This window comes from Thermobia domestica, chromosome 16 (genome assembly GCF_964235325.1).
Source record: "Thermobia domestica chromosome 16, izTheDome1.hap1.1, whole genome shotgun sequence".
Classification (NCBI taxonomy): domain Eukaryota; kingdom Metazoa; phylum Arthropoda; class Insecta; order Zygentoma; family Lepismatidae; genus Thermobia; species Thermobia domestica.
This window is the reverse complement of record NC_137469.1, coordinates 122239708-122251168: the sequence shown is the minus strand read 5'-3', so window position 1 is coordinate 122251168 and position 11461 is coordinate 122239708. Positions and strand designations below refer to the sequence as shown.

The 11461-nt window shown below is 34.5% G+C and overlaps 1 protein-coding gene across 2 annotated transcripts in view; it reads right to left on the bottom strand.

Moving 5' to 3' along the window:
- Positions 1 to 270: 270 nt before the first annotated feature.
- Positions 271 to 11461, bottom strand: part of LOC145673385 (structural maintenance of chromosomes protein 6-like) — a 169577-nt gene continuing 158386 nt past the window's right edge. For both annotated transcript variants that reach the window (XM_081743036.1, XM_081743035.1), the window contains exons 20-21: positions 8066 to 8199; positions 271 to 3034 (exon numbers count right to left, since the gene is read on the bottom strand). In XM_081743036.1, coding sequence (XP_081599162.1) covers positions 2995 to 3034; positions 8066 to 8199 — 174 coding nt within the window. In that variant the 3' untranslated portion in view covers positions 271 to 2994. The remainder of the gene's footprint in view (positions 3035 to 8065; positions 8200 to 11461) is intronic.

The window sequence follows — 11461 nt, the reverse complement described above, 5'->3', positions numbered from 1 at the left end:
AGCAATAATGAAAGATACAAAGATGCATTGCAATTTGTGATACATTTTTCAATTTATATGGCATTTCCATGTTTTTGCATTGCAAATTGTGATGCGATACCGCTTTAAAAAACGCTGATACATATCCTTTTCTACTATTTTACAATAAATTGACGTTTTGAACAGTACCTGGACTGGTTATAGTTATAGCTACGACTGATAAGCATTCTTTTACTACAACATAGTAAATAATAAAAACTCCAAAATGATCGAATAATTTCGCTCCTGATATACTTGTAAAAATATTTTAATAACACGATTACAAGTATTACAAGTATAAAACATTACAGCTTCTTTCAGTAGCGATTATAGTATTAAAAAAGCCTTTGGTTGTACTTTCCAATACGTGAATACTTATACGTTAAAACAAATTTCTTTCACAGTATTCTACGTATAACACTACGATTAAAAATAACAACATACTGCTTCATTTCTAACCAGGGAAGGTCGCGGGGTGTTACTTTGACTTCACATCGATACTATGCTCAATCGACTCCTTTTTACATATGAAACTATTACACAAACGGAGAAATCCTCGATCACAAATGAGTTTGAATTATGAGCGGAAAAAGAAAATTAAAATTGAACAGATATTGCAAAAAGTTTGAAGTAACTATTTTTTGATAGACCAGGGTGTCTATTATAATTCTAAAATGAAATTTCGTGACCTTTTCTTTACCAAACCATAAAATTTCGTATCATTTTCCAGAGCGAATTTGGGTGCGAATTAGGCCGAATTTTCATGCAAGCGATAGAAGAGTGTTACCGAAGTGTTCTTTTGCCCGGATCAGCTTGCCCGGATCAGATTGCTTTGCTTGCGATTTGGTAGCATTAAAAGCCGACCATACACATTTTTGGTGGTGAACTTTGATGTTTTATAGAACAAAATTTCCCAGTCCCTACTTATATTTGTACAGATTTAAAAAAAATCGTGACCCAACAGCTATATTTCGTGACTTTTTCTTGACTTTCATGACCGTTTTCTGATTTCGTGACTTTTTCGTGACTTTCGTGACCGATAGACACCGTGTAGACGCTTCACTTTTGGTATCAGGAGGTTTTTCTTGGGTGTTCAGCTCAGGGGTAAAGTCAAAATGTACGCATTTTGCAAGATAAAGGCACTTATTAGGGAGGAGGTGCACGGCAATAGCGTCTTACATCTTGCAAATTGCCTCCTGTTTGGCACACCGGATCGATAAGCAAATAAAATATATTTGCTACCCCTATTCGACTGTATTGTCATTCAAATTCACTTTCAGGTGGTCACCTTCAAATTGAACAATGACATTTGTCTCCGAAACGCTTTGCCGGGCGTACGAAATTCAATAAAGAACGTCGTGTTATTCATAATTAATCTTGTGATAATCTATATTGTGATGTTCTTGTTTGCTGTAGGTAGAAGTGAGACCAATATTTTCTCAAAAGGTTCTGTTACCGAAGTGTTCTTTTGCCCGGATCAGCTGTCTAGCAAAAATTTTGCACTTTCCGCACTACAAAACATAGTATCATATGTGGAAAACAAAAGTCAGTTTATTGTTGAAATGAAGTTAAACCAAATAAATTATCCATCACAGGCTAGCACTGACAGTGAATACGAATATCGGTTTACACTACTGGTATTTCTTTTGTAGTCAATCGTGTGGATTTGGTGATTGAAATAGATCGCGCAGCGACAGAGTGGCCGAGCGCGGAACTATCCTGAGCGGTTTCTGTCGGCCTATACTCATACATCATCGCTTTCCATTTTTTTTCAGCTTATTGAAAAGCCTATTATAGGAAAATATTGGTCAAACTCCAGGGAATATTTGCAGATATTCAGCGATAAAATAGGCCGAATAACAATAATAATAATAATAATAATAATAATTAATAATAATAATAATAATAATAATAATAATAATAATAATAATAATAATAATAATAATAATAATAATAATAATATTATTATTATTATTATTATTATTATTATTATTATTATTATTATTATTATTATTATTATTATTATTATTATTATTATTATTATAAGCGGGAATGTGCGCTCAAAGCTGTGAATAAGATGGCCTTTTTCTATAGAAAAAACCTATGTTTGCATAGATCGTCGCTAGCCGATTGTGTTCGTTTTCTGGCCACATTTATCGCCGAATATTGTAAAGTATTCCCTGAAGTTTGGCCACTATTTTCCAACAATTATTATTAAAAACCCGTTGAAAATTCAAAAAGAACCTACCAATGAGATACTTACAGACACCGTCTTCCATAATGCATAAGCAGAGGTCGGAGTCCTGTTCTTGTTAGTTCCGCGGCCAAGCGTTTCGGAGACAGATGTCATTGTTCAATTTGAAGCTGGTCATACAGGAAAGTGACATTTGAATAACAATACAGTCGAATAGGGGTGGCAAATACATTTTATCTGCCTATCAACCCGGTGTGCCAAACAGAAGGCAATCTGCAAGTTGTAAGACGCTATTACCCTTCACCTCCAAGTATCCTTATTTTGCCAAATGCGTACGTTTTGACCTCACCACTGTGTTGGGCACCCAAGAAAACTTCAGATACCAAAAATGAAGCGTCCATCTCAAAAATAGTTACTTCAAACTTTTTGCAAAATCTGTTCAATTTTGAACATTTAACGCTCGTAATTCACACGCTTGTGATCGTGGATTTCTCCGTTCGCGTAATAATTTCATATTTAAAAAGGAGCCAATTGAATATAGTATTGATATGAAGTTAGAGTAACACCCCGCGACCTTCCCTAGTCAGTGAACTGCATTAAACTGAAGTGAGCATCTTGATATCACAGAATTTCAGTCATTCAGAACAAACTATGTTCTTTACTTGAACTTACAAAGTCTGATTCACTACACTAAACTCAACTTTTCACACTTATAATAAATACCGTTCTTTACTTAAACTAACAAACTCCGTGGTTACAACACTAAATCCAACTTATCACAGTTATTCATCTTCGCTGTTTTCATCTCTTGGATTTTTCAGCCTGAAAAACAGAATAGTTATAAACAAATTAATACTTGACATACTCAGATTTCTTCATATGAAAGATATGTGTTACACTGTACCTTGGAAGATTATTACTTACATGTGAGCTATTATGTTTATTAATGCAAAAAGTTTTTGCATATGTTACGCCCCGCCCGCAGGCAGTACCACAAGGCAACGACTAACAAAGCTATGAGAACGATGTGCTCGTCTTAATCCTTAGACAATGAAATGAGGCTGGAATACCGGAACAAAATGGAACAATCCAAGTCCATTCCCACAATCTTTGATATATATATATATGTGTGTGTGTGTGTGCTTTCTATGCTTCATAATTTTGAGTTCCACCGAACCAATGATCAATGCCATAAAATACTACTACGGTTTCTACCTAAAGTTAGAACATATCTAGGACTTTCTATATTTCTATATAAAACATCATTGTGGCGTGTACAATCGATTTCACAAATTTACTTTTGACTTATTTCAACTCTAACAGAGTAAATACTATTTACCTTTAGCTTTATTTTAAAGGAGGGTGAGTTTTTGCCTACTGATTTATTTTTGGCCCCAAGTAACAAGCCTCACTTGGAAACTCCTGGTGATTTGTAGAACATCATCGGTAAACATGCTTTTCAGGACGAGAGTGAGTTTAGTGGCTTCACTCTGACTAATTTCCAAGCACTAAATATGAAATGGAAGCTTCGAAGAAATTGTAACTCCGCATTTCATCAACAGCTAACAAGATTTACGAAAGCTTTTTCTCTTTTCACATTATGAAAATAAGGAAATGTTCATCTTGCGGAACATTTTATACCCTTTTATCCCTTATTCTTGATGGATTTTAACCTGCAGGCAATATGCTTATTTCCAATTTTAAAAAAAAAGCACATAGTAAAATCCGATAAATTTTATGTAACTTCTCGTTGGACAAACAGATTACCGAATAGATATTAAGTCGAGTGGTTATGCTCAGTTACGCTCGCTTTAGTTATTGCTAGAGGTGTATGCTCTCTAGGGTGTGCCGAATTTTTTTTTTCTAAATTTCGATTGGCCCGGTTGAGGAAACGTTTCCTCGTGTTAGTGGTAGTAAACACAGAAAATTTAGTTTTTTTTTGGTCAACGCCTTCCTTTGCCTCATGGGATTTGAATATTTTTATAGTTGTGGCTATGCAACCCACATGACTCTACGAAGAAAATTGTGCTGCGTAGCTATAACCTTTGTCTCTTTTTCAGACTGAAGCATTCTGAAGCTGAATATAAAACGCAAGAGAAAAGTGAGGTGCGATATTGTTCCTATGGGTTAAAAATTATAATCAATTAGATGAAGAAAGTGTATTGGATGTTTTCAAAACATATTACAAATATACAGTAGGGTCATGTAAAATTGTTAATAAACTTTCCCTTGCAGCTCTTAGCTCGTTTCGACACACACACTCTGAAACTCCCCAGAACCCACCACGATGAGGTGGCTGCAAATCGAGTTCCACCCACTTGCTTTTTTTTTCTTTCCTTTTTTCCCCATTTACATTTGATAGTCTTGCTTGAAGTCGAAGCTTTGCGTTTTCTTTTGAGCCTAATTTTGCCCTGATAAAGCCATCTCTTCAATCCGCTCCATACACTGATGCTGACGCTTGCGTAACTACTTTTATCATCCTCTCCACCGCTTGCGTATGGCACGGAAAGCATGGAACTTCCTCAGAAGCTGTAGCCGCCGTTCTAATATTTTCTTCTATATGGCTCGAAAAAAGTTTTCTTGTTAATGGTGGCTCGGTAAAGTCCGTTGAGAACCAATCGATCATCTCATGATATTTACTTGCGTCTAAGTTTACTTTCGAAACAATGAATTCACGTAGACTTGATCTCTTTCTCTGTCGACACTTTTTTATTCTTCTCCATTCTAAAATTCGGATGTCCTGGTTCCTGTCGGTGATCATTGCCAACAAGTTTTCCACACATGGGCAAAGTAAGCGTTGGAACTAATCACAGTATAAACGATTCTTCTTAATTCCACTGGAAGAAAGGATGCAGATCGAGCGAGTAGCCACAATTGTTGTATCTCGTTGGTGAGAGAAGAATTTCGCTTTATTTCAAACCAAACTCATGCATATACTTTGCTGACATACTTTGCAAGCCAATGAAGTGCTTCTTTGGGGTTTTCGGTGCTAATATATAATCGGAGAATGCGAGAAGCTGTCGTCAACAATTGGGACATGACAATTTGTCCAGGCTTTTTCTTCAGAAGATCTGGCGAACACAAACCTTCTGAAACGGCCTGACAAATCTTCAAAAGTTATTGCTGATCGTTACAGGACTGTGTATAAAATTACAATATTTCCGACTTCTTATAAAACAATGCTTTACGTATTATTATTGTCATGTACAATGTTGTACGTAAATATGTTTTCTATTATTGATCAGTCGATTTCAAAATTACTTGATTAAAACTTTCTTTATAATATACACGGATCTAAAAGAAATTGTTCACGATATATGTGAAAAAAGTTGCAATGTACAATGTTGACAACATATTTTTCACGCTATATATGAAGAACACGAAACATAAAAATACAGTTTTTCGTCTAATTTATTACAATTTTTAACCACATAGGACCAATATCGCACCTTACTTTTCTCTTGCGTTTTATTTTCAGTCTCAGAATGCTTCAGTGTGAAAAAGAACAAAAGGTTATAGCTATACAGCACAATTTTATTCATAGTATCATGCGGGTTGCATAGCCGTAGCTATACAAATATTCAAGTCCCATGAGGCAAAAGAAGGGGTTGACCAAACATTCAAATTTTCTGTGTTAACTACCACTAATACGAGGCAACTTTTCCGTAACTCAGTCACTCTAATTTTTTTTTAATTTTTATTTTTATTTTATTTTATTTTTTTATTTTTTTTTTTAATGTTCGGCCCGCCGTAATTCTCTCGTACCCTAAGATTTACTTGTCTCCATAGCTTTATGTATTATGTTGTGCATACTAGAAGTAAAGGATTATTATTTATTATTTAATTTGAAGAAATAACCCTCTCATGCATAACCTAACCAATAAAGGTAAGTTTTAAATCTCAAAAGGAACGCATTTATTATTATTGTTATTAATAATATTTATAAAGTCTATCTTTTAAAAAGTTACATTTTCTTATAACTTCAGAGTGCAATACGCCTCCTTGAATAATCTTAATGAAAGCACATGTCACGTTGCATTAATATCGGATAATTTTTAGAAAAGTTGTCCACTTTTTCTTTTTTTCTTTTCCAACGAAGTCAATTTTCCTATTTTCTCTTTACTCATTTCAAATATATGATGTTAAAGTAACACTAAAATACACAAAAGATATACATTTACAAATAAACTAAGAATTTAAATGTATTAATTACACAAATAGACACAAACCTGACACTGAAAACATACACTATGGATGAGTCAAGTAATTTCATTCCTTCTAGTGAGAACAAAAGCGCAAGGTAGCAAAAATTCCATTCTCAGTTCCAAACACCATGGCTGCTAGGTAAAGAAAATATAAGTAGTACACGACTCTCATTTATTTTCACGCAAAGCGTTCCTTTACTTCACTTAACTCTGACCTATTTAAAGTTTCTGGTTAAAAACTACGCCTGTCTTTTTCATTATAACATTTATAGGTCAACACGAAACATAATCACTCTAGCGTATTTCTTTGAAACCCAGCGGGGACAAATGATGCCGGAAATGCGACATGCTAAACACATCCATTACGACAATACTTTAGCCAATTCATATTTCATTTGAGAGAACGTCACACTAAAACTAAAATATCTGTATGGCCTATGGAACCCGGATGTTCAATGCCGCGTTCACAAAAGCTTTCCAATAACCTCTATCCTTAGCCAATTCGATCCAGTTTTTACTTTGTATTCCTATTTCTGCGAGATTCATCTTAATATTGTTCTCCCATCAGCGCCTACATCTTCCTAATGATCGTTTTCCGATAGGTCTACCAGTTAAGATTTTGAAATCTTTCTTACTTTCTTTCATTCTGTCTACATGACCTCCCCATCTGAGCCTCCTAGACTTGATGACCTTAACAATGTTGTTAAATCGTATAAATTATGTAGTCGCTCGTTACGAAATTTCCGCCATTCTCCATTTCCGTTCCTCTGGGGTCCGAATATTTGTCTCAGTATCTTGTTCTCAAATACTTTCAGTCTATGTTCTTCCCTCAGAGTAAGCGACCATGTTTCGCAACTTGGGAGACCTGGGTTCAATCCCGGCGGGAGCTCATGTGGTTCGGATTCCACGTTAATCAGTAGGTCCACGTCTCATATAGCCTCGCTGCTGAACGGCACGTTAAACTCAAAATCAACTCAGCTCATGTTTCGCAACCATACAGAACAACACGTATGATTATCGTTTTATATATTTTAATCTTCAAATTCCTCGACAGAATTCGCGACAAGAGATTTTGAACTGAGAACGTCACACTACTACATTTTAGTGTTTTAAGCTGGTCAAAGCTCATACTTTTGGTAGCAAAGATGTGGGTAAGTTTTCTGGAGATATATTTTATGCATCTGAAGTTAAAAGTACATATACCACACAGTCTTTGCGCTTAAATGAACGTTAAACTCGACTCAACCACACCAGTAAAAAAATTCTATAGAAAAAAATCAATACTATTCACCATCATATTCTAATTAAAATAAGTCTGTTATTCTTAGAATTAATGTAAAGAGATCACATTGACATCGATTTGCTTATTTTCTACTCTAACGTTGTGCCACCTATGTCTTCTGAAGGGGCTAGGGTAATAAAGTGGGCTCTGTAGTGAACAAATACTGTATGCGTGTATGTTATCGGGATTTTCCAGTTCTCTCCCACATATTATCTTCCTATATATTTCCTTAAATTTCCCTAATCTTTCTAATTCCTCTTCATATATATATATTGCTGAACTCTTCCCTTAAAATTACATTTAATTATTTATTTTTCAATAAAACAATTAATATATATGAAGATAAATACTCAAATGATGACTCACCTATGAATAGTCAGGTACTTCTGTGCTGTTATAGATCCTGCATCTAACGGAGTGAAGAAGGCGTACTGGAAGCCAAATTTGTCTCTCGCATGACTCAGCAGAAGGTCCATAGTCACCCTTCTGTTTACTTTGTCCTGAAAAACGAAGTACTCTTGCTTATTACATAGAACCAAACTTAGAAACTCAAGCCATACACAGAAAAAGCAAACAAAACACTTCTTAAACACCATTACACAGGGTTAAATTAATTGTAAACTGAGTAATGAATTAAAACGAAGACTTTGTAGTCGACTGGTAGATACATGAAATAAAAGTGAAATATACGAAAAGGCAGCATCAGCATGTGAAACTTCTTCGGCCTATTAATTCGAAGAAATTTGTGAAAGTCATACTTTCTGTCTTGCTTTGTTTGTGTAGAAGATTTCCTTTTTGTAATTGCATACGGTGTAGCGACACTACATTTCAATGACTTCCTGTCATGTTCATCACGTGTGCTCTTTTTAAAAAGGAAGAAATTATGTTGCTACTAGAACTACATATATTAGTCACTATTCTCCTTCACCTATAAGACTGTGAGCCGACCTTACTGTAATTTCTTCTTGGTTATAATTATGGAAGCAATCGATTAATCGAGTTAGGACCCAGAAAAGCTAGTAATCGAAAATTTTGAAATCACTGTTTTATTGTGGAGTGAAAAGGATACAGTAAGGTTAAAACACACACATAATTCTTATCGGCTCACAAGTTTTATAGGTTTTATACAAAAATAACGTACAATACGAAGCAGTATTACCAAGTGAGTTAATACAACAGGTATTTGTCGGTGTTTTCGGAGTGAATGGTAAGAAGAAATTAGCGTTTTCAGCAAGAAATTTTGACAACATTGATTCAAGGAAAGGTAACATTTATCTGCACAATTGTAGGATACTGACAAATACGATAATATTAGGAGCATAATTTCTTTCTACAGAAAGACGACCCATGATGATGACAAGAGGTCATTGAAACATAGCGTCGGAATGTCTTTTAAGATTTGGATGTTTCAATGATTACAGATATTTTCTTTCATTATTAATATGCATCCTATTACATTAAATAAGTTCCAACATTACTATGTGCACAATCAGTTTGTCTAAAAGGTATTGAGCTTTTGGAAGTCAAAATTGAGAATACATTTATTGTGATTTGAAAATAACAGGCTTTCCAATGCTAATGAAAGAAAAATATAGGAAATCACGCCGAAAAAATATAGGTGGTTTCGTGAAGCTGTGAAAAAGGAACATTTCAATTATCCAATAAGTAGAAATGAAAAAAAAAATTAAAATTACACCAATTGTTATATTAACATACATTCATTTTAAATATAACTAAATGGGTAATTATCTCGTTGCAAACTTTTATACGAGTATCTTAGTGTTTCGTTCGCAGCTCACCAGTACTAAGCAACGACCATAAGGAAAGTGTAAAAAGGAGTTGTAAAAGTCAAAAGTTGTAAAAATCAATACAAAATTCATTTAAAAAATCACAAACACATAATACAAAGTATTGGTTTGTTAAATATCTAAATACAAAATTCAGGCCTCCCAGCAGGACATTGATAAATACAGGACAGTTTGGTTTATACAATAGAATATTATGCTCTGAAGCACAGAAAAAGATATAAATGTATCGTAAGAAAAGGCCACCCTTCACCCCAATGGGCATCTGAAAACAAGATTTAGACTAATACAGAATAAGAAAAGAAATAGTTAACTCTTAGGATTACCATGGCATTTAACACCTTTTATATATCGTATTCACATATAATTTTGAAGATGCACATTCAATTAATGCAAGCAAAAATATTAAGTATTTCCCTGCCTTCCTACTATCGTTCTAGTTCTTTTATTTACAGATAAATTTTATTCTGACATTATTTTTCATTACTTCATATCTTTCTCATGAAAAAAAAATGACATTTTTCTATAATGAAATATTTGAGTCTAATTAAACGTTGAATTATTTGATCAACGTATTTCCCTCTGAAATAAATAATGTAACAGCATTTCATTCATCATACCTCTGCAAATTATATATCCACTTCTAACAACTGTTATACAACATAAATTTCAGGACATTTCCAGTTCATGAATAATTTCCAGGATTTTCATCATTTTTCTGCATATGACTTTTTCCAGGGCGTTTCAACGACACACTTTTATTTCCAGGTTTTCCAGGACGCGTGGGAACCCTGCATATTATTATGTACAGCAATATTTAAGGCGTTGAGATATGTTGGTAAATACCGAACATCTCAATGCCTAGCCAATACTGCTGCACACACTGCTGAAAGAAAATGCTAGCTAGCACAGCTTGTGTTATAAGAAACTGGAGCATGGCAAGGTTCTTCGCTAAGCTTCACTGGGGAAGAATAAGCACCTAGGGGGAGAAAAACTGGACATGGGAGGATAGGAAAAAAAAAAAAAAAACAAATAAATAATAGTGAGGAAAATAAAGAACAAGATTAAAATATAGGGCATATATAGAACAAATATACACAAATTTCCAAAATATAGGAAAATAGGACAGCTGGGAGACCTGACAATAGCACACAGAACTTTTCGTGCGTTTAAAGAAATACACACAACAGTAAAACTATCACACACTTTCATTTTCTTCAGTGCCTGAATAAGCTTATTTGCCATCTCCCGTTTCTCTTTGTTTCGCTCGTCTTGAATTTTTTATTTCTGTTCCATTTTGTAGATGTATGAATACTTTTTGCGCTAACTGTATATTGTTTGGTGTAATTATCTTTAGACAATAAGCAGGAAAGGACGAAACTCAGAAAAGTATCCATTCAACCACCCTACTGTGGACACAAGAGGCCCTGCAACCACCCACACCTTATTTCCTTCTGTTATTTTCACAAGTGGAAGTAGCAATGCTACAAAAATATAGGAGGTTTCATTAAAATATAGGAAATATAGGAGTTTATAGGAAGAGACTCAAATATATGGGAAAAATAGGAAATATAGGAGCATTGGAAAGCCTGAAATAAGATTATGAAACCACATATGCACCCCTTCCATCGACGAACTACCGTCATTTTTTCGGCAACACCAAACCCCGTTGCTAAAGAACTTCTATTGATTTTATCAAAAAAATTGTGATAGATAGTTTTCACGGGCATCTTTTAGAACTAACTTTAACCCATTCAACGAGTTCTACAGAAACCGAAACAAAAGATAATGTGAGTGAATTAAAGTATCCCAATCAAGTTCTCTCAATTTCTGACGAAACGTAAAAGATGTATACGGTATAATCTGTCACCGTGGTGTACCACAGCCTTTCTGCTGACCAGTTCCGGGCGTTGCTTTCGACTCGCTAAGTGCAGTCGTGCTAATTTACAGTACAGGT